General features: G+C 40.9%; 2 protein-coding genes across 2 annotated transcripts; one reads left to right on the plus strand and one right to left on the minus strand.

Annotated features, from left to right (window-relative positions):
- Nucleotides 1-8,558: 8,558 nt before the first annotated feature.
- Nucleotides 8,559-9,861, minus strand: LOC108410463 (epidermal differentiation-specific protein-like). Its single transcript, XM_017681548.2, has 2 exons — nt 8,827-9,861; nt 8,559-8,646 (listed from the first exon to the last, which is right to left on the minus strand). Exon 1 carries the CDS (start codon nt 9,841-9,843, stop codon nt 8,839-8,841), a length of 1,005 nt encoding a protein of 334 aa, XP_017537037.2. The 5' UTR covers nt 9,844-9,861; the 3' UTR covers nt 8,559-8,646; nt 8,827-8,838.
- Nucleotides 9,862-22,440: 12,579 nt separating this feature from the next.
- LOC108410464 (epidermal differentiation-specific protein-like) lies at nt 22,441-23,815 on the plus strand. Its single transcript, XM_017681549.2, has 2 exons — nt 22,441-23,467; nt 23,650-23,815. The coding sequence occupies exon 1, from the start codon at nt 22,459-22,461 to the stop codon at nt 23,461-23,463; it is 1,005 nt and encodes a 334-aa protein (XP_017537038.2). The 5' UTR covers nt 22,441-22,458; the 3' UTR covers nt 23,464-23,467; nt 23,650-23,815.
- The last annotated feature ends 475 nt before the right edge of the window (nt 23,816-24,290 follow it).

Here is a 24,290-nt window from a genome sequence, read left to right on the forward strand (position 1 = left end):
GGGAGCCGCCTTCCACTGACAGTCAGAAACTCTATGACCCCCCTCTTACAATTGGTATGTGAGTGGTTCCCAATTGTGAGAATGATGCTTTGAAATCTGATTAATCTTTTCAAATCTTTAAATGCATTTATCCTGCATTATGAATACAGGATTCGTAGGAAGTTCTAAGTGTTGGTTCTAATTTCTTCATTTGGACTTCTTGGTAATGAAGGAAGTATTTATTGTGTCCAAATTAGATTTGAGCAAATTGCTCCTAGTGTAGGGAGTGAGAATGTTTTAGGCCACCAGCACTGAACAGGAATTGACCCCCAGAATGAACCACACCGGAACGCTGCAGGGCGAGAAACACAGCTATGTGGTAGCGGCGAGGGGTGAAACAGGATCATCTATGTCTTGTTTTTGATGTTGGCCCTCATATTACAGTTAAAGGGTCACACGGGGTTCACACCGCTTGCATGAGCAGCAAGGCAAGAGCATCCCTGACACAGCACTGCTGCCGTCGGAGAACAGACACCGAGAATAGACATCATCGCTATGGCAACAAAACCACAGAATAGTAACTGTACAGGAGAAACAAGGACATTCATAGCTTGTAAGGGAAATCTCTGTTTGTCCTTTATCACCAAATTTTCACAAAGGGTTACTGGAGTTTTCAAATGATGGCAAAAAAGACAATATACATCAAAAATGGAGATCCATACAGTCATTTTATATATATATATAAACTCCAGACCCCCCAACATTACAGCCCCCCCACCCCCCTTCACTTTCGTCTGTTCCTTCTACGGCCTTCCTTTGAACCATTAGTCTGAAAGTATGTAGGTGTCCATTGTTTTCACAGTATTACAGCCACAGATCTCTGAGAAAGAAACTCTGAAGCCCGATTATAAAGGCTTGTTTGTGGTTAAGGTGCTAAACATGCAGAACTAACCGTCATAAGGTGTTACCACCGTGTCTACGTGCATTTCAGAGTGCAGTAACTGCTTCATTTGTACCACAGAGGTTTTAAAAGTAAATAAAAGCCCACAGCTAAAAGTAGTTTTATATCACTTATATGGGGTTAGATGAATATAAAAACGGGAAGGCTTGCCGTTAATCTGAAAAGAGGAGATCTCAGACCAAGTCTGGGACAAGGCCATACTGTCTTGAATCTCTGTTTATCAGCATTACCAGGTTTTTGCTTTTGCCCTTTACTCTGGCAGAATTCTTAGACTGATCTGCATGTTGTGATACAGAGCAGATTATCTTACTAATGACCACAATTAACAGGAAAAATGAAAGGAAAGCTTTACCTTTTGGGCTGTTTGGGCTTTAGGCCTTTATCACAGCTGGACTGGGACAGTGGGAAAGTGACCAACACACACCTGCACACCACTTCACTGAGAGAGTTTTGCCATCATTCCAGAGCTGGAGTGTTCGCTACGCACTCTGAATCGTATCACTGAAGTCGTCCTAAACAGTGGAACAGCACACGACGTCAACAGGAATCCAGTCAGTGATGTTTGTATGTGCAGTAATATGGCAGCATGAATCACAGAGCTTTGGAAGGTAAATATTCAAATGAATTAAATATGACTGCAGTCGTGTTTAGTGTTTCCAAGTTGGACAGAAGTGAAAGTGGAAATGTGGGAGTGAGAATGTTTCAGACCACCATTGTTCAACAGAAATTGCCCCCCGGAACAAACCACACCATAACGCTGCAGGGAGAGAAACACTGAAATGAAAAGTCTATTGGAATTCAAAGTCATAACAATTTTGCCAAGTAATTTCAGATCATCTCTGTTGGTCTATTTATAATGAAATTTTAACATAATGTAAAGTTTTGGAATTATGCAAAAAAGTAAATGCTATAAATGCTGTAAATGACTAGAAATCACTGCTTTCAGAACAAAAGCACTTGTTTTGCTCTTTGATTTGCTCTTTACTGCACTTTGTGCTGCTGCAATAGACTACTTTCTTTCTGGGATTAATAAAGTGATCTGTCTGTCTGTCTGTCCGTCTGTCTGTCTGTCTTTCCGTCTGTCTGTCTGTCTGTCTGTCTGTCTGTCTGTCAATGTATTTTTTATCTATTTATCTGTCTATTTAAATAGTTGTATTTGCAAAATTATAACTTTACAGCAAAAACAAAGAATTTAGTTTACTTTTAATGCAAGCCAATTAAACTAACCCCCCCGCCCCCCCAAGTCATTTTGGGACATTTATTTTAGTCCTTTCCCATGAAATTTACACACAATGTAAAGGGCGTCTTCAAATTATTACAAAACCTGAGAAATGAATAAAACTGAGATACATGGTTTTGCTCCAACAGACTCAGTCGAGACACTGAGCTTGCATTAATTTAAGCAATTGGCTAAAAGTTCAACCCTATTTTGTTATTAAATTGGTGCTGAGAATAAAGATCTTCTCAGACGGTTCATTATCTTATATACTCCTGACCCCCCCCAGCATTAAAGCCCCCTTTCTTGCATAGATTCCGCCTATACCCTTTTTTTTTTTTAGTTATTACTTTGAAAGTATGTAGGTGTCCGTTCTTCTCACATTATTAAGCTGCCATTACAGCCCCAGAACTGGAACAGAGATAAAGGCTTGATTGTGGTCAAGGCGCTAAACATACAGCATTAAAGGTGTTGACATCATGTCTACGTGCAGTGACTGCTTCACTTGGTAGCACAAAGGTATTTTTGGTAACTTGTAGCAAACTGTGCGACTGGATGTTCTCAGACCTTTTGAAAGAACAAAATTCTGTTTTATATCACTCATATGGTGTAAGATCAATAAAACATGAAGCTTATCTTTTATTCTGCAAAGAGCAGGAGACCTTGGACCAAATCTATAAGAGGACAAGCAGATATTGTGTTTATTCTCTGAGTTTATTAGCAGTATAAGGTTTATTAGAGGCTGTTAAGGGTTAACTGATATTATTTTAATCCCACAAACAGGGAAATTCCACCTTGTCATTTAACCCATCCGTGAAGTGAAACACCACATACACACTAATGAATACACACACACTAGGGGGCAGTGAGCACAGTTGCCCGGAGCAGTGGGCAGCCCTATCCACGGCGCCCGGGGAGCAATTGGGGGTTAGGCGTCTTGCTCAAGGACACCTCAGTCATGGACTGTCGGCTCTGGGGACCGAACCAGCGACCTTCCGGTCACAGGGCCAGTTACTTAACCTCCAGCCCACGACTGCCCCCCATGTTGCAGCTGTACTAGCTGTTTAAAGTGGGAGTAGCTGAGCTTTTTAGTAGCTGTGTTTTTCCACTTACTGTTGGGGTTTTTGGTGATTGTTGAGACAAGAAAGGGGAGTGCAGTGAATAAATACTGAAAATGTTTCTGTAGGACAGGTTATTGCTTATTTTCTCCTCTGTTGCATTAACAGCAGTTAAAACATTTCGATGAACAGTTTGTTGAACAGTCACTTATACTATATTGCCAAATTCAGCCCATTCATAAACCATAGGTTTTAATATGATGTGGGCCCACCCTTTGCAGTTATAACAGCTTCAACTCTTCTGGGAAGGCTTCCCACAAGGGTTAGGAGTGTGTTTATGGGAATTTTTGACCGTTCTTCTAGAAGCACATTTGTGAGGTCAGACACTGATGTTGGACGAGAAGGCCTGGCTCACAATCTCCACTCTAATTCATCCCAAATGTGATCGGGTTGTGGTCAGGACTCTGTGCAGGCCAGTCAAGTTCATTCTACACCAAACTCGCTCATCCATGCTTGCTTTGCTTTGTGCACTGGTGCACAGTCATGTTGGAACAGGAAGGGGCCGTCCCACAAAGTTGGGAGCATGAAATTGTCCAAAATCTCTTGGTGCTGAAGCATTAAGAGTTCCTTTCACCTGGATCTAAGGGGTCGAGCCCAAGTGCTGAAAAACAACCCCACACCATGATCCCCAATTCAAATTCAGTGCGATGGTGAATCTGGCACTGGCAAACTTAATAGAGGCAGCACTCAACAGTGTTCACTACTGTTTTTCATTACTGATGCAAATGGAAAGCAGCAGCAAGAGCTGCAAGCAAAAGGAAAAAACCAAGGTGGCAACAAGAAGACAAGAACATAAAAGCTAGTTGAGGTGGAGCAGGTGGACAGTGACCTGACCTTAACATAGAGAGCATTGGTTCACAAGCCACCTAGCTTATCTAAATGTAATATAAATAATATTAATTAAGAAGATGAAAGTGTGCAAATTTTAGCTAACATGTACCTCCCCATCTATAAACAAGTCCCACTCCGGCCCCCCAGTCTACACAGACATCCGTGCCCTGCTGACCTGAAACCTGACCTGGTTTTAATAACATCCTAACAGCAGTGACTAAAAGTATAAACCCCATTTCACTTTAAGCTCAAAAGAACTGTGTCTTACAGCCTGTGGAATGACTGACCAATAGGCCTCTGGTCTCATAGGCGAGTGTAAACTAACTAGCCAGCAAGTTAATTTAAGCCTTCATGTTCAAATACAATAACAAACTAAGTATATACAAAGTTAAAGTCCCATAACTCTACATTTTTAGCAAACATTTCTACAAGAACATTCAGTCAAAAGAGCATTTGTGAGGTTGAGAAGGCCTTGATCGCAATCAGTGTTCCAAGTCTTCCCAAAGGTGTTCACTGGGGTCAAGGTCAGGGCTCTTTTCAGGCCACTGGAGTTCCTCCACCATGACCTCGTCAAGCCATTCAGAGAACTCGCTTTGTGCACAGACGTGGTGGAACGGGAGATGGTTAATGCTTTGCAGCTCACGTAGTGATCTTGCTTGGCCATGGAAACTGTATGAACACAGTTGACAGTTACACTGACGTTGGTTCCAGAAGAAGATTAGAACTCTGTAGTGACCGATGCAACAGAAGACTGCATCGCGCGTTAGCTGTGAATTTGTGGCTGAGCTGTCGCTGTCTAGATGTTTCCATTTCACAATGATAGCACTTACAATTGATCATGACAGATCTAGCAGGGCAGAAATGTCACATGGGAAAGGTGGCATCCTATGACTGTGACACATTTGAAGTCAATGAGCCCTTCATTATAACCCATGCTACTGCCAGTATTTGTCTATAGAGACTGCACGGCTATGTACTTGATTTTATACACCTGTTGGCAATGAGTGTGGCTGAAGCACCTGAATTCAATAAGTAGGTGTCCACATACTTTTATTCACATACTGTATGTTACCTGATTGTCCAGATGTGAGTATTTAAGTTGAATTATGTTGAATAATAAGACAAAATATTCTTGAAACACTAGAAAAATAACATTTGTGCAATTACATGTAGGCATTAAACATTCTGCCAAATCATCTAATCACACTGAAAGCCAACCAGGACAAGGTCTGTAAGCTTGATATCTTATTCCTAATGATTTAATATGACCCAGTAGTAGCATAAAAAAAGAAGTAGACTACTTTTTTGCCCTGAAACATAAATTTGCTCAGTGACTTCGTTCACTTAGTTCACATGTGAGACACTTGGTTTCTAAGGCGCAATCCCATTCCTTATTTTTACCCCTACCCCTTGTTTTTCGAGTGTAACCCTCCCCCTTCAAACTGAGTTACAAGCAGTAATGGTGGAAATCTCCTCCCTATGAAATGGGACAGCCCTTCAAGAACCGGAAATGTCTTCAGTTGTCGTCAGCATCTTTTACGTAAACAGATGAGACGAGGTTTTCCGGCCATTTCCAATATGTTGCCTCCAGCTGTGGTGATCTCGCTTGTGTGTCACATGACAGGACAGGTGTATCATATTTAAAATAGCCTGGAAAAATAATCAGGACGTGTTTTCCTGCTTTGTCTCCATACTACAGCAATAATAGTATATCACACTGACATGCCGTTTATCCGAAGGAGGCTGGAAAGCAGGACGCTCGCGATTCATTCAGAACTTCAGTTTTATGTGTCAATCAGTCAAACGAGTCACAGAATAAAAAAGAGCACAAATAAAAAAAAACACATTACTTCATTAACAGCTACTAGCGCTGCTCTGCAGGCGACCCTGCCGGTCTGCAGTGACGGCAGAGGAGAGAAAGTTCAGCTCCTCACTGCTTAAATACATCTAGGGCATCATACGCCTTCAAAGAGGGGGGCAATTAAATATCACCACCAAGAATTCTTCTTTGATATGTAGCTTTCTAATTGCCAGCTTCAAGATCGATTTCCCGTTCCACCTTAAATGGTGCAGCAACCTCGGGTACCAGAACGTAACTGCTGCACCATTTAAGGTGGAATGGGAAATTGGGTAGTGACTGAGACGTCAGCGTATTACTAACAATTTTTATGTGTGTTATGAAGGCAATTATCATAAACCTCTATTACAATGGTTCTCTTACAACACAGCGGCTTTTAAACAGAGAAATATTACATTTATGTGTCTCTTTGGCCGCTTGTGCAGCCGTCTTGCCGATGATTCGCATAGCATTCTGCAAATGCAGAGTGTCAGGGGCAAGGGATGAAATGGGATTGGGCCTAAATGTCTCTACAGTTTGACAGCTATCAAGCTGTAGGCAGCACTCTGTGTTCACTGTTTGTAACCAAGCCTGGACTTGCTAGAAACTGCTTTTTCAGTTACAGTTGCCTGTTTTTGACCAGCCGTCTTTATTAGCAGGATTCTGACCATTCACATTTATGGCATTTGGCTGACGCTCTTATCCAGAGCAACTTACAATTTGATCATTTTACATAGGGAGGCCAAGGTGGTGTTAGGAGTCTTGCCCAAGGACTCTTATTGGTATAGTGTAGGGTGCTTGCCCTGGTGGGGGATTGAACCCCAGTCTACAGTGTGGAAGGTCAAAGGTGTTAACCACTACACTAACCAACCACCTCACCAGTTCCACTTAACCTACCATAACCTTGGTTCACTTAGGATGACATGCTAACTACACACACACACACACACACACACACACACACACACACACACACACACACACACCATTTTTTTCTTTTAAACAATGCAGTGTGGTGTAGTTTAAACTGCATAGTTTTATTTGAGTCTTCAGTCTTTTTTACTTTAACCCAGAGCGGGACGTAACCCAAGATAACACAATGATATGAATCAGAGCTGTGAAGTCATGTGGGGGTTAAATGGTGTCTGTCCAGCAGCTGTAAGTACCTGCTGTAAAGAGCTCCACTATCATGCTGGCTGAAACTCACACTTGTACATCAGTGCTTCCCCTAAAGAACTCTGTGGGCTCATTTTAACCAGAAATGTTAGCTGTTCTTCTGCACTGCACCATGTACAATAAATACCATTGTATTAGCTGCAGGACACAAACCAAGCAGCTGCAATCACACGATTACAAAGTCCAGTTTTACCATTTGGGCTAACTTTAGTGCCACTAAATTGATTTCTATACTAAATCAAGCATTTTGTGTAGTAAAGTATTCTGTATAGTAGATTTGAACATTTACAGATAGTTAACCCACATTAAGGCATACACAATAGTCCCTTTCAATAGTGGCATTTTAATGAACTGGTCAAGAATGGTATGACCTTATGACCTTATTTGGTATGATATCACTTTGATGTACACTGAGCTACAAAGGCTCTCATTTTTCCCCAAAAGTGTCATGACATGATTTAATGTCAACCTGACATCAACACTGGCAAAGGCAGCCTTCATTCCAAATGACATCTACTGGAATAAGTCCTTATGTAGGTTTGAATCAGTTGTCATGAAGGGTTTATGTAGGTGTCGTGTACCCTTTGAACACTGCCCTGCAGGAAAGGTCTACAGAGTAACTTCAGTAACCAGAAGAGACAGAAATGCATACTTCTTTATTTTTGTTGCTTTCACCTTAAAAAAATGCTACAAGAACATTGTCAAACCAGTCTAATCACAAAGAAACTGATAATAAAAAGTACTTCAGTCAAAGAGGACAGAAGACGTCACACTTGTAGACCTCTGAAGTTGTGGATCATTCTGGTGGTGTCATTCATATATGAGGAACACTGGGTCTTTGCTGGTTTTCTCAACCTGGCTGTTGAGTGCTGTGGAAAACAGAATGCACCAAAGCCAAGCTTTTTGTCCAGTGGGCATTTTTCTCCCAAATGTCCTTTGAAATATGAAGTTTTAGCAGTCAAAACACAAATAATGTATACAAATAATAATAAAAAAACACATGCCACAAGGAAGGAGGCGCTCCTGAGCACTGAAATGTTATACTATGAACTTCAACACTATAAAATACCAACAAAATCTACTAACTTTGAGGATCCAGTGACAACTGGAGGACAAATGGAAAACATCAGTTTTGAAATATTTAATTTTAACACCAGGTGTGATTTTGGTCATAGCAAAATCCAGCTTAGACCTGGAGTTCTCAATATGACCATCACACCAACTACAGAATAAAGACATAACGACGGAGGTTCGTTAACTGTTCTTAATTATTATTTGATATGCTGTAAATGAAATAATTAGAAAAGACCACACACGGAAATCTTATGCTTATTCTTATGCCAACAGAATTAAGACGCATCAAAGAAGCCGTTAAAGTCAGGAAGCGAGAGGTTTGAATTAAAAAAGAAAAAAACGTAAAATCTTCTCATGCTGATCTCTGCTGATGTCGAGACTGTCGGTTGATGTCCTGATGATACTCTTGTGAGGCACAGTGACAGTGTAAAGGGTTTGACACCAGCAGGGATCCCTGGAAACAAGAGAAATCAAGACATGAGCTCTGATGTCTGCATTGCCTGGTCAGGTGATGAGATGATCGTGCTCTGTTCCTTAACCAGTGTTTTACTGAATAAAACAAGAGCAAAAATAGACTCTAGTGCACCAAGCACTAAATTAAGGCCATGCTGTTTGTTTGTATTTTGTATCTTACCACACTTGTGCACTAGATTTTGTCCTCCTTGTACTCGGTGGTGATGGAGTTGCCAGACTGGCACCGGTACTCTCCAAATTCTTCCCTGCTGTGGGAACCAGTGGTGATGGTCAGCTTGACAGGGACCTTCACATCTAACTCCTTCCTCACCACGTTCACAGTAAGCTTGGAGCGGGGAGGGACAGTCGTCGGCAGGGAGATCTGGACACACTTCTTCTCGGTTCTGGTGTTGCTGCTCCCTTTCTCCACAGTGAAGGTATTACTCAAAGAGAGGTTATTGCTCCCCTTCATCATTTCTACATTCACGCTAAAGGATGTTCCCATGGTGATCTCTGTTGCATTACTAAAGCTAAAGTTGTCAGTGACGGAGCCCCCATATTCTCGATACAGCTCAGTGGAGAATCTTTGTTCACTTTCTCCATGGTTCAGGCCACATATGGAGTCAAGGATAACTGATTTTACATGTTCTTCCTTCTTGTCCCAGAGAACCTCAGCTGTAATGGTGGGCTTTCCTGGCTTCAGAGGGCACACATGAGACAGTCGGTCATTGAACCCGCCATAGTTTGGAACATCACGAGAAGCTCTGGCCACTATCTTTGCCCCATGTCTGTCAACATGCTCGTACAGAACCCAGGCTCCTCTTTGCACCTTGTGAGAAGATGCTATATCATTAAAAGAGCCATGGCACAGGTTGGTCTCATTCTTCAGCACAATACTTCTTCCCTGATAGTCCACATGTTCATAAAGTGTTATCTGAGGATCCGTCAGGTCCTCCGTCACCATCTCCAGAGAGGAAATGCTGTCATTGTGCTCCACTCTGGCATATTCACCCTCTTCATAGACTTCCTGGGTACCACTGAAATTGACACCTGAGTATGTCACCCATGGATTCCCAATCACCTTCAGAGAGGAGATGCAGTCATTAAAATTCTCCTGAACTAAGTTGGAGACAGAGGAGGTGAACTCTCTGCTAATGCCCTCAAAGTTAAAATGCTCATAGATGATGATCTTGCTCATGGTGTCTGGAGGAGACCGTTTCCCTGAAGTCTGTGCAGAAGAAGAGGATAGTGAGCTCATAGAGACTGTGCAGGGCTCTTATACCTGCTGTTTGAGAGCACATGATACATGTGTAGGTGGAGTCAGAGGCTCATACTGCCAATTACCAATTAAGGTAAAGACTGAATCTTGTTCAGAGCCAACAGGCTTAAGATTTTCTCAGCAGTAAGCAGATATTTGTATCCTATAGCGTGCTTCACCTGGCATTACAGCTCTTCACTGACATAAGTAAGAGATGCCTACAAGTGTGAATGAATAAAGATGGGTTAAAAGAGGCATTCCTAGAAATTGTTAAAAGTTATAGTTTTAATGATGCTGTTTGCTGCAGATAATAATTGTCCTTTCTGCAGACCTACTGTCCACAAGACAATGTTCATGAGCACACTATCACCCTCTATTTTTAGCTCCACCTTCATGAAGCAATAGTTTGGTTTATAAATTCCACTCTTGGTTTGTTTCCAACCGAACAAGTCTCCTTTCTCACCCATATTTAGCCCAAAAATTTTCAGTTTTGTCCTCTTACCTGTATTCTTGGTAGGAGATCATGTTGGGCTAGACTGAATCAACTTGGTGGAAACTACACACTTTCCCAAATGTCTCCATAACACTAACTTAACAAAGGACACTTTATTATTTACAGCATTTGGCTGACGCTCTTATCCAGAGCGACTTACAATTTGATCATTTTACACAGGGAGGCCAAGGCGGTGTTAGGAGTCTCGGTATATCTATTATGCTCATAGACTTCAGTTGAGCATTCAACACCTTCATCCCTAAGCATCTCGTTGGAAAGCTGAGCATGCTGGGCCTGAACACTTCCCTCTGCAATTGGATTGTGAGCAGCATCTCTAACACCATCACACTGAGCACTGGAGCCCCCCAGGGTAGTGTTCTCAGTCCACTGCTGTTCACTTTGCTGACTCACGACTGCGCGGCAGCTCACAGTTCTAACCACATCATATTTTATGCTGAGGACACGACTGTGGTTGGTCTCATCAGCAAGATCGATGAGTCGACATACAGGGAGGAGGTGCGGCAACTGACAGACTAGTGCAAAGTCAACAACCTACATCTGAATGTGGACAAAACAATGGAGATGGTTGCCAACTTCAGTAGAGCACAGAGTGACCACTCTCCTCAGCATCAACTCCCCTGTGGAGATTGTTTCTTGGTGTTCAACTAGTGGAGAGCCACATTTGGACTCTGAATACTAGCTTCATAAACAAGAAAGCCCAGCAGTGTCTCTATATTCTGAAGAAGCTAAGGTGCACTCATCTCCCATCCATCACCTCTTACCACCTTCTGCACAGACAGGTGTTAATCTCTCACCCACCCATCTCCCTACAAGCGCTCATCTCCCACCTTACCACCTTTAAACCAGGCAGCTGCATTACTGCCTGGTTTGGGAATTGCACTGCCTCTGACCGCAAGACCCTCCAGCAAATAGTGAGGATAGCTGAAAAGATCATCAGGCTCTTGCTCCTCTCCATTACATTTACACCACTTGCTGAATCCAAAAAGCCACTGGCATTGTGACTGATCCCACATACCCTTCACACGAACTGTTCTCTCTTCTGTCATCTGGAAGAAGGTATTGCAGCATTTGGGCCCTCACAGCCAGACTGTGCAACAGTTTCTTTACACACACATATAAATAACAATATAGGGCTAACTCACTCTCCACTTCTTTCAGTTTCAAATTATGGAACACTGTATAATCAATGGAGGCATTTTACCATTTTATGAATAACATTAAATCATTTAGAACTTGATGGCACCAACGCATCTTTAAAAAGTTGCAACAAAAGGCTGGAGGAGCAATTTGCTACTAACTCACATGACTGGATATGAAAAGAATGTTTTAGAGCGGCAGAGTCTCTCCAAAGCAAAGATGGGTAGATGTTCACCAATCTGTGAAAACTGTTTCAGAAAAATGTCCTCAATGTAAAAATGTCAAGACTTTGGACAGTTCAAAAGCCTGCATCTCTGATGGATTGGGGTTGCATTAGTGCCTATGTTGTGGGCAGCTCACACATCTGGAAAGGCACCATCAATGCTGAACAGCGTATAAAGGTTTTAGAACAAATGTTCATATGAGTCCGGGTGCTGAACTGACCTGCCTGCAGTCAGAAACCTTTCACCAATAGAAAACATTGGGCGCATCATGAAACGAAAAACCAGAGAAAAAAGACCCAGGACTGTTGAGCTGCTAGAATCCTACATGAGACAAGAATGGGACACCATTCCTCTCCCAAAAGTCCAGCAATTGCTCTCCTCACTTCCCAGATGTTTACAGAATGTTGTTGAAGAAGAGGGGAATGCTACACAAAGGTAGACATGGCCCTGTCCCAACTTTAAGATGCGTTGCTGCCATCAAGATCTAAACGTTAATGTTTTTCATGAAATGGTAAAATGTTGTACATTGAACATTTGATATGTGTTCTATGTTCTGTTGTGAGTAAAATATGGGTCTATTGGTTTTTATTTACATTTATTTTGCACAGCGTCCAAACCCATGCCATGTGGTACTGGATGCCCAGTAAATACTTTGACATCAAATTCAAATTTAAAAATGTAAGTCTGCAGGACATTGTCACACATGCACACATGGGCACAGTCTAGCATCATCATCAAATAGAAACTGGGCACAAAACTTTCGCAGATCCGCAATATTTCAGCTCGTTCTTAAAGGAGTTTGTGTAGCAAGAATATCAACAAGACTTTGTGTGCCTGGGGATGATCAAACTTTTGCGTACTGCTGGAGGGAGGAACGGGCTGGAGAAGAAAGCGCTGAACTAACCTGATTTGAAACAATATTTGCTGCTTGCATTTAAACAAAAACCAAAAAGAAAAAGCAAGAAGTCAGAATTGTCCCTTCAGCAAGAGTGAAAAGAGCTCATGGTTATTTACTGAGTCCCAAACAACATTTGGCTTATTTGACAGAAATGAATGTTGTTTGGACCATTATGTTTGATGTAGGCACTCTGATGTAGCTGTGATTAAGTGTGAATTTAGCGCCCCCTTGTGACCAAACGTTCACAATGACACACATTTTTATTACTGGAGGAAGCAAGTGCTGACAGCAGACAGAGCTGGATGTCCAGCATGTCCAGCTACCCCAAATTGAATACACATAATGTGTGTTTGCCCATTTTTAGTATTCGTTACTGACAGCTCCTTTTCTGAAAACTGACTTGGGTGTAGAACTTAGGATTAAGACCACTGCGGAAGAAGTCTAGACTTCCCCAATTAATTCAATAATTTACAATTAATGAATAAAAAATAATAAACTGATTTGTAATTTGTGGCCATAGTGGAGCAGTGCTTTCATCACCATTTCATATAATAACTTTTCATAAGTCAGCTTTTACAGGCATTAAGCTCTTTAGACTCTGTAAGGTTTCATAGAACTGAGCTTTTTACATCGTTTACATTATCTTGTTCATTTAATTCTAACTCAAAGTCCATGCATCAAAACCTCGGCGAGGAGAATGACAGAAAGGAGGGAATTGGGAGTGGAGAATAGATGAGATGGAAGAACTGGGGAGGAGAAGGCTGGAGAGAAGAAGAGAATAGAAGACAGAAGAGGAGAGAAGTAAGGAGAAGAAGGGAATAGAGAAGAGGAGAGAACTGGGGAAAATATGAGACTAGAGGAGAGGAGAGGAAAGAAGAGGGGAGGAAAGGAGAGAATATTACATATCAGTAGAGTTGGATAACATGAAAATAAGTAGTGCTTACCTGAAATAGGTGTTACATTTCTATCCATTAACAAATAATAAGATAATAAATCTAGTGGTTACAAGTCAGTAACATAAGGGTAAATTATGGTACCAAGTTACACAATAAAAAATTGTTTTTATTTTCTATATGCTTGCAACAAATCGATTGCCTCATCCAGGATTCCATGTATTCCTGAATTAACTGGCTTTGGATCATCACCTATGTTTATGTTGATTTGTTTTCCCCGGCCTTTTATATCAGCACCTTTCTACTGCACAGCATGGGTCCAAAGTGACCCACTTCGATTCCTGTGTTTCTACTTTCTGCGTTTCTTTATCTTTAAAAAACAGTTCATCATTTAATATTACAGGTATTCATTACATATTTCATTTTTTATTATCAGGGATCATAGTGTGAAAGTCTTAGGTACCCAAGACACATTTTCAAAACTTATTTATTTGTGTAGTTTAAAAAAAAGTGAATAAACAAATGATAGAATATTAATTAGTAATGATTAACCATCTCCAAGCCTCGCCTCGAGGAAGCCCCGTATTATATGTAGTTAAAAAGCAGCTCCTGGTTTGAATCAGTGCTCAGTAAATTGAGCTCATGATGTAATTGATGATATTAACGAGTCTCTGTGGCGGCTGTGAAGGTGCGAAGGAAAAATATGGACCCAAGAAATTCTTGTTACTTTTTATTGTTTTTATGTTTATTTGAATTATGAATACGACTTTATTCTAATGTATATTGTGATAAACTCACTGGTGAGGTCAATTGTTTAAAAATTTGCTTAGATGCCTAAAACGTTCACACAGTACTGTATATATATATATATATATATATATATATATATATATATATATATATATATATATATATATATAAAATGATAAAAAACATATATATATATAAAATGATAAAAAACATATATTCACAGTGATTTGGCCAAATCAATAATGCATTTAGTGTTTGAAATATACGGAAGGCCCAGTGGAGAGGAAGTGGTTCGAGGTCTGCACAGCTGCCAAAGACTCAGCAGCTGGTGTTCTCAGTGCACCAGGCCTGTGTAATGGGCACAAACATGTAGTTGTCATTTGTGAGGCACGTATGCACCGAGATGGCACCACAGTTCACTGCTGTTCACTACTGTTTCACTACAGTTCAATGTCAGTGTTATCGGTTAACGGCGATATGTTGTGTGATGTTTGAAGTGAAAAAGGAACATATTTCAAGTGTTAAATTACTGTTTGGCTAATTCCCTGCTAAAATAATCATGTTAACAACACTGTTCCTATGATGTGTTTATTCTTATCACACTTATTAACACGATGGAGTAATACAAGCAAGAGAAGAAGAGTGGAAATGATTTGTGGTGATCAAAAAAAAAGATATCCAACGAACACTTGGCATATTAAACGATGAAATGATGAAGTGAACTGATCTGAAAGGATATAGCACAGAAACACTGAATTCATGAGTGAAATAGCATTAAAATGGATCATTTTTGACCAGTATTGTGAAACACCTTTCCAACCGGAAGTTCATGCAGGAGATTCTCCAGTACAGTGAGCTGGCGTTATGTATCGCAGACACAAGCCTGAAATACAGATTATAGATTTGAAATACAAATATAGATTTGACTTATCATTAAAATAAACAGACTTCATTTGGGGTTTGGAGTTTGAATTGAATTGTGAAAAAACCTAAACATTAAAGGAAAACAATTCTGAAAAATCAAATTCACCCAATTTTACATTTACCTCAGATCTATAGTCTATAGTCACCCCAAAAAATCACCAAAACGTCTTTCAAGCCCTCTGAAAGGAGCTTTTAAACACTGTGTCCACTCACTGTCCGCTCTATTAGACACTCTTGCCCTGCTGGTCTGCCTTGTAGATGTAAAGTCAGAGACAGTAGCTCATCTGCTGCTGCACAGTTTGTGTTGGTCATCCTCTAGTCCTTCATCAGTGGTCACAGGACGCTGCCCACAGGACACTGTTGACTGCATATTTTTGGTTGGTGGACGATTCTCAGTCCAGCAGCGACACTGAGGTGTTTAAAAACTCAGACCACTCAGACCAGCGCAACACCCACTAACACACCACCACATCAGTGTTGTTTGTGGATAAGGTGTTACATATGCAGAACTAATAAGGTCATAAGGTTTTACCACCATGTCTACGTGCATATTAGAGCGTAATACCTGCTTTCCTGGCAGCACAGAGGTGTTTTTGACAACTTGTCGTAAACTGTGTGACTGGACGTTCACTAACCTTTTAAAAGTCAATAAAGGCCCACAGCTAGAACTGTTGGATAACCCCAGTGTAGGTTCAATAGAACAGTTTTAAAAGTACAACTGTTTACATAACAGTTTGTGTGTTTTTATATTTAAATTTGCTGTATATGGCACATCACTCTTTCACTGAGAGAGCTTTACCTTTTGGGATATTTGGGCTTTAGGACTTTATCACAGCTGGACTGGGACAGTGGGAAAGTGACCAAAACACACCTGCACACCACTTCACTGAGAGAGTTTTGCCATCATTCCAGAGCTGGAGTGTTCGCCACGCACTCTGAATCGTATCACTGAAGTCGTCCTAAACAGTGGAACAGCACAGGTGAAGACATCGTCAATAGGAATCCAGTCAGTGATGTTTGTATGTGCAGTAATATGGCAGCATGAATCACAGAGCTTTGGAAGGTAAATATTCAAATGAATTAAATATGACTGCAGTTGTGTTTAGTGTTTCCAAGTTGAAAAGTGAAAGTGAGAATGTTTCACACCGCCTGTTCAACGGAAATTATGCACCCCAGAGCAAACGACATCAAAATGCTGCAGGGAGAGAAGCAAGAAAAGATACACATTTTCACAGGCCGAAGTGATTAAGGCCTGTTTCACTCTTACTGTAGCTTCTTTTGATGTTGCCCCTCATATTAGATCCAGTTAAAGAGTCGCCCAGGCCTCACACAGCCTGCACGAGCAGAGAGGAAAAGCATTCCAGACTCAGCACAAAGTAACACTGCAGCTGGAGAATAGGCACTGACAACACTGAGAATAGACATTGAGAATAGGCACTGAGAACATCCATCCATCCATTTCCCAAGCCGCTTCTCCGTCAGGGTCGTGGGGCACTGAGAATAGGCATTGAGAATAGGCTTTGAGAATAGGCACTGAGAATAGATATTGAGAATAGGCATTGAGAATAGGCTTTGAGAATAGGCACTGAGAATAGATATTGAGAATAGGCATTGAGAATAGACATTGAGAATAGACAGTGAGAATAGGCATTGAGAATAGGCTTTGAGAATAGGCACTGAGAATAGATATTGAGAATAGGCATTGAGAATAGACATTGAGAATAGACATTGAGAATAGGCACTGAGAATAGACATTGAGAAAAGGCACTGAGAATAGGCATTGAGAATAGACAGTGAGAATAGGCATTGAGAATAGACAGTGAGAATAGGCACTGAGAATAGACATTGAGAAAAGGCACTGAGAATAGTCATTGAGAATAGACAGTGAGAATAGGCACTGAGAATAGACATTGAGAATAGACAGTGAGAATAGGCACTGAGAATAGACATTGAGAAAAGGCACTGAGAATAGTCATTGAGAATAGACAGTGAGAATAGGCATTGAGAATAGACATTGAGAATAGACATTGAGAATAGGCACTGAGAATAGACATTGAGAAAAGGCACTGAGAATAGGCATTGAGAATAGACAGTGAGAATAGGCATTGAGAATAGACAGTGAGAATAGGCACTGAGAATAGACATTGAGAAAAGGCACTGAGAATAGTCATTGAGAATAGACATTGAGAAAAGGCACTGAGAATAGTCATTGAGAATAGACAGTGAGAATAGGCACTGAGAATAGACATTGAGAAAAGGCACTGAGAATAGTCATTGAGAATAGACAGTGAGAATAGGCATTGAGAATAGACAGTGAGAATAGACAGTGAGAATAGGCACTGAGAATAGTCATTGAGAATAGACAGTGAGAATAGGCATTGAGAATAGACAGTGAGAATAGGCTTTGAGAATAGGGATTGAGAAGTGGCACTGAGAATAGACACTGAGAATAGACACTGTGAATATGCATTCAGGCGGTACGGTGGGTAGCGCTGTCACCTCACAGCGAGGAGGGCCTGGGTTCGATTCCCCGGCCGGGTGACCGGGGTCCTCTCTGTGTGGAGTTTGCATGTTCTCCCCGTGTCTGCGTGGGTTTCCTCCGGGTTCTCCGGTTTCCTCCCACAGTCCAAAGACATGCAGTCAGGCCAATTGGACGTGCTAAATTGTCCCTAGATGTGAGTGACTGTGTCTGTCTGTCTGCTCTGCGATGGACTGGCGACCTGTCCAGGGTGTATCCTGCCTTCCGCCCGAGGACTGCTGGGATACCTGCGACGCTGATGGAGAAGCGGCTTGGGGGATGGATGGATGGCCAATGAAGCTATAAGTCACTGCTCTTGTTTTGCTCCTTTTTTGCTCTTTACTGTACTTTGTGCTGCTGCAGCTTACTTTACTTGTAATGTAAACCAACGGACCAGACTTTTTTTCCAAGTCATTTTGAGCCATTTATTTCAGCAGTCCATTCTTTATGAAATTTACACGCATTGCCAATCATCATGCCAAAATCATGCCAAAAACTAAAAGAAAAAAAGAATTAAATTGAGATATAAGGTTTTGTTCCAACAGACTGAGCCAAAATGAGGAAAATGAAAAAGTCATTCTAAATTGTTATTAAATTGGTGCTGAGATTAAAGCACAGACCTTCTCAGATAAATTCCTGACCCCCCAACATTAAAGCCCCCTTTCTTTCACACCGTCCTCTTACACTCTTGTTTTCAGTCATTACTTTGAAAGTATGTAGGTGACCCACAGCCACAGCATCCATTCTTCTCACATTATTAAGTCGCCATTACTTCCACAGAAGTCTGACAACATAGATAAAGGCTTGATTGTGGTCAAGGTGCTGCAATGATGGCAATAAAGGTGTTGACACCATGTCTATGTGCAGTGACTTCCCAAAAGCACAGAGGTGTCTAAGGTAACTTGCAGTAAACGGTGGGACTGGATGTTCGTTACTTTGTTAAAAGTAAATATCAAACAAAAGCCCAAAGCCCCAAAGTTGTGTTTCAAAGCCCCATGTTGTATAAGACCAACAAAACATGTGAAGGACGTCTGTTATTCTGAAAAGAGTTGGCGATCTCTGACCAAGGCTGCGGGAAGACAAGCATATATGGTGTATATTCTCTCAGTTTATTAGCAGTATAAGGTTTATTAGATGTTTTGTACTGTAGTTTTAATACCTGTTTAACGTGGAAGTAGCTGAGTGTTTTTTCACTCTTGGGCTTCGATTGTGGTCTGTTGAGACAAGACAGGAGATTACAGTAAATAAATATTATTTTTTTAAATTTACGATTCACTAAAAGCCACTATTTTAAAGGCTTATGAAATGGTTCCTGAGGCTTATCGCCAAAAACGCTGTAGTCATTTAAAATCTACCGATTAGACTTTTGAGTTTGCCCGTGAGAAGGGTACGCTTTTCAATAAATGGTGTCCGTCCAGAAAGGTGACTAATTTTAAGCAGCTTGAACTTATTTTACCAGAATATTTTAAAAATTCATTACCGGAGAAGTTTGTGGTGCATTTGAATGAACTAATAGTCACTGCTGTGGCACTGGCTGCAGAGTGTGCTGACACATTCATGTTCACTCAAAAGTACTTTCGCTTTGCCTTTGCATCGATAAACATCTCAGACTAATACAGAGAAATATCTTAGGAATTCGAGAAAATCTAAACCATCGTCCGTTTTTATTGTCATGAATTCGGTCATCTTATCGTTGGCTGTCCAGCACTGAAGGAGAAAAAATCAGTCTAAAGGACAAGCACCAAAAAGGAGCAGGTTTTGTGCATGTTTCTCAAACTCTGTTGGGCTTGACTCACCAGGAAATTGATTCTGTGCATGGTGAATTTATTTTTAAGGGTAGTGTGTCTTTAACTGGTAAGGAGGATCCCATTTCCATTACAATGCTGTACTTTGTGCTGCTGCAACTTACTTTTAATGAAACCAGACTTTTTGAAAACATTGAGCCATTTATTTTAGTCCATCCCTCATGAAATTTGCCAACACCTTATCCCCCTTTCTTTCACACCTTCCTCCTACGCTGTTGATTTCAGTCATTACCTTGAAAATATGTAGGTGACCCACAGCCACAGAATGACAACAACAAAGATGAAGGCTTGATTGTGGTCAAGGTGATAAACATGCAGAAACGGTTCACAGAGCATGAAAGTGCATTTCAGGGTGCAGTGGCTGCCCAAAAGCACAGAGGTGTCTTTGGTAACTTGCAGTAAACGGTGGGACTGGATGTTGGTTACTATCTTAAAAGTAAATATCAAACAAAAGCCCAAAGCCCTAAAGTTCTGCTTTATATCCCCATGTTGTAGAAGACCAACAAAACATGTGATTCTGTTATTCTGAAGAGCGGTGAAGATCTTCCGACTAAATCTATAAGAAGAAGCAGATTTTGTGTTAATTCTCTCAGTTTATTAGCAGTAAAAGGCTTATTAGAGGCTTCTGTATTGCACTTTTACTACCCGTTTAAAGTAGGAGTAGCTGAGCCGGCACTACAAATGTGGATATGTGCAAGCATATTGCTCAGACAAACTACAGCCCCTTTTCCAAAAAAGTTGAGACGCTGTGCAAGACGTAAATAAAAAAAGAATGCAAATCATGTAAACCCTGTATTTATTCAGAAATAGTACACAGACAAGACAGAAGACACCCTATAAAATACTGAAATGAAGAAATTTTGTTTTTTGAAAAATATATGCCCATTTGGAATTTGATGCCAGCAACACGTTTGAAAAAAGTTGGGACGAGGGAATGTTTCCCACTGTGTTGCATTACTTTCTCTTTTACCAACACCCTGTAAGTGTTTGGCAACTGAGGAGACCAGTTGCTGCAGTTTTGAAAACGAATGGCTTCCTATTTTTGCTTGATAGGATTTCAGCTACTTTACATTTCAGGGCCTCCTTTGTTGTATTGGAATGCTGTGTGTGTGTGTGTGTGTGTGTGTGTGTGTGTGTGTGTGTGTGTGTCAGAGGAAATACTATATACTATTAGGGCTACATCATGTGTAACTCCCAGTCCAAAAACAAGTCCCCACTGACCTCGAGTAGGTTTTCTAAGTTCAGAGAAAGTGCAAAGAGCATTTTACTGTTGAACTTAAAGAATCGCTTCTTACAGCCTGTGGAATGATCGACCAATAGGCCTCTGTTTTCATGGCTGAGTGTAAACTATGTATCTAGCAACTAAGGGTAAGCCTTAATGTGCAATTTCACACAATGACAAAGTAGATGCGTTAAAGCCCCATAACTCTACATTTTTAGCAAACACTAACTAAAAAAAACAAAAACTAAAAAAAAAAAAAACCACACACACAACAATGAACTTAAATTATTCATGGACATTGTTTTGCTTACAATTGATCAGACATATAGGATATCAGGATATCCGGCAAGATGGACATTTCATGTGGCGAAGGTGGCATCCTATGACAGTGACACATTCAAAGTCATTATAATTCATTCTACTGCCCACATTTGTCTATGGAGACTGCACGACTATGTGCTTGATTTTATACACCTGTTACCAATGGGTGTGGCTGAAACACCTAAAATCAATAATTAGGTGTCCACATATTTTTAACCATATGTTGCCTGATTGTCCAGATGTCAGTGTTTGCATTAGAAGTGCCATAAATAATAATGAATATTGAATAATAAGAGAAAATACCCTAGAAATACTAGAAATGTAAAAATTGTGTGGTCATATATCACATGGGTTAAAGTAAGCTAGATACACAAGAAATCTTGCTTTACAAACAGCCCATTAGGGTAAGCCCACGACAGCCCAGATTTAGCACTACTACAATGCGAAGTATTGTTCCGCTGAACCCTCCTGAGCGTTTTTGATTGTGCCGTTGGTTTTCTCGTGTTTGGACTTTCGCATTGCTCTGCTGACGTTTTTGGATATATACCTTTTCTTACCTTTGCTCAGACTGGGATTACGATTCTGTTTTACTCTTTTGTCATTCGATAGTCGTGCCGTTTATTTACCACGCTGATTTCCCATCTGCGTACGTCTGCGACTCTCTCACTCTTACACAAGCCCAGACGTAACACGTTACTGGGGACAACATTCAGAACTTTTAGGCTAAATATGGGTGGGAATGCAGACTTAGTAGGTGGGGAACAAACCAAGAGTGAAGTTTAGAAACCAATCCAACACTTTGTGAAGGTGGAGCTCAGGTCTATCCAAAGGACACCTGTCATCTGCAGCAAACAGCAACAATATCATTAAAAATACAACTTTTAACAATCTCTAGGGGTGCCATTAATTATTGCCATTAATTAAAAATAATAATGATACATTTCTATTGTGTATACTTCTACTATGATAAATGTTAGAATTCTCAATGTGAGATTAACCTAATAAACTACAAACACATTTGTGATATTTGTTTAACTTTTAATCTTCACTTATTCACACCGGTAGGCATTGTTTCATGTCAGTAAAGAAGCATCATGCCAGTTGCAGCACACCATAGAATGCACATATCTGCTTACTGGGAATAAATGATGAGGCATCTTAAGCCTGTTGGCTCTGAACAAGATTCAGTCTTTACCTTAATTGGTAATTGGCAGTATGAGCCTCTGACTCCACCTACACATGTATCATGTGCTCTCAAACAGCAGGTATAAGAGCCCTGCACAGTCTCTATGAGCTCACTATCCTCTTCTTCTGCACAGACTTCAGGGAAACGGTCTCCTCCAGACACCATGAGCAAGATCATCATCTATGAGCATTTTAACTTTGAGGGCATTAGCAGAGAGTTCACCTCCTCTGTCTCCAACTTAGTTCAGGAGAATTTTAATGACTGCATCTCCTCTCTGAAGGTGATTGGGAATCCATGGGTGACATACTCAGGTGTCAATTTCAGTGGTACCCAGGAAGTCTATGAAGAGGGTGAATATGCCAGAGTGGAGCACAATGACAGCATTTCCTCTCTGGAGATGGTGACGGAGGACCTGACGGATCCTCAGATAACACTTTATGAACATGTGGACTATCAGGGAAGAAGTATTGTGCTGAAGAATGAGACCAACCTGTGCCATGGCTCTTTTAATGATATAGCATCTTCTCACAAGGTGCAAAGAGGAGCCTGGGTTCTGTACGAGCATGTTGACAGACATGGGGCAAAGATAGTGGCCAGAGCTTCTCGTGATGTTCCAAACTATGGCGGGTTCAATGACCAACTGTCTCATGTGTGCCCTCTCAAGCCAGGAAAGCCCACCATTACAGCTGAGGTTCTCTGGGACAAGAAGGAAGAAAATGTAAAATCAGTTATCCTTGACTCCATATGTGGCCTGAACCATGGAGAAAGTGAACAAAGATTCTCCACTGAGCTGTGCAGAGAGTATGAGGGCTCCGTCACTGACAACTTTAGCTTTAGCAATGCAACAGAGATCACCATGGGAACATCCTTTAGCGTGAATGTAGAAATGATGAAGGGGAGCAATAACCTCTCTTTGAGTAATACCTTCACTGTGGAGAAAGGGAGCAGCAACACCAGAACCGAGAAGAAGTGTGTCCAGATCTCCCTGCCGGCGACTATCCCTCCCCGCTCCAAGCTTACTGTGAACGTGGTGAGGAAGGAGTTAGATGTGAAGGTCCCTGTCAAGCTGACCATCACCACTGGTTCCCACAGCAGGGAAGAATTTGGAGAGTACCGGTGCCAGTCTGGCAACTCCATCACCACCGAGTACAAGGAGGACAAAATCTAGTGTGGTAAGATACAGAACACAAACAAACAGCATGGCCTTAATTTAATGTTTGGTGTTTGCACTACTAAAGTCTTGTTTTGGTCCTTATTCTGTGAAACACTGGTTAAAGTATTGATTAGTCATTTAGGCAATGCAGACATCAGAGCACATTTTTTTTGATTCCTCATTGATTCCTCTTGTTTCTAGGGACCCCTGCTGGTGTCAAACCCTTTACACTGTCACTGTGCCTCACCAGGACATCACCCAGCAGTCTCAACATCACTTGAGATCAACATGAGAATGTTTAAGATTCTCTTTTTTATTCAAACTTCTGGCTTCCTGACTTTCATTGCTTCTGTGATGCATCTTAATACTGTAAGCATAAGAATAAGGATAACATCTGTGTGTGTGGTCTTTTCAAATGATTTCAATTCTGCTATACCAAGTAGTAATGAAGCACAGTAACAAACCTCTGAAGATGTCTTTATTCTGTAGTTGGTGTCATGACCATATTAGGAACTCCAGGTCTAAGCTGGTTTTCTCTATGATAAAAATCACACCTGGTGTTAAATGTTCCAAAGTCATATGTTTTACTATAAGGACATTTTTCCTCCAGTTATCACTGGAACTTCTGAATTCTAAAAGATTGATTAGGAGACCAAATACGAATGGTGCTACATGCAAGTTAACATTGCTGTGCACTGAACTGACGTATAACAAAACCAGCAAGCTTTGTCAAATGCGATGTTTAAGTTCCTTTGGCAGTAACAGTCTGAGTTTGAGTAGCTGTTGCTGTTGAGTTGAGTTTGAGTAGCTGTTGCTGGTATTTCAAAGTGTTTTTTGTTTGT

This window comes from Pygocentrus nattereri, chromosome 9 (assembly GCF_015220715.1).
Source record: "Pygocentrus nattereri isolate fPygNat1 chromosome 9, fPygNat1.pri, whole genome shotgun sequence".
NCBI classification, from domain to species: domain Eukaryota; kingdom Metazoa; phylum Chordata; class Actinopteri; order Characiformes; family Serrasalmidae; genus Pygocentrus; species Pygocentrus nattereri.

Bases quoted from the DNA above. Each gene is read 5' to 3' on its own strand.
- LOC108410463 (XM_017681548.2), bottom strand. From the start codon at position 9,843: ATGAGCAAGATCATCATCTATGAGCATTTTAACTTTGAGGGCATTAGC.
- LOC108410464 (XM_017681549.2), top strand. From the start codon at position 22,459: ATGAGCAAGATCATCATCTATGAGCATTTTAACTTTGAGGGCATTAGC.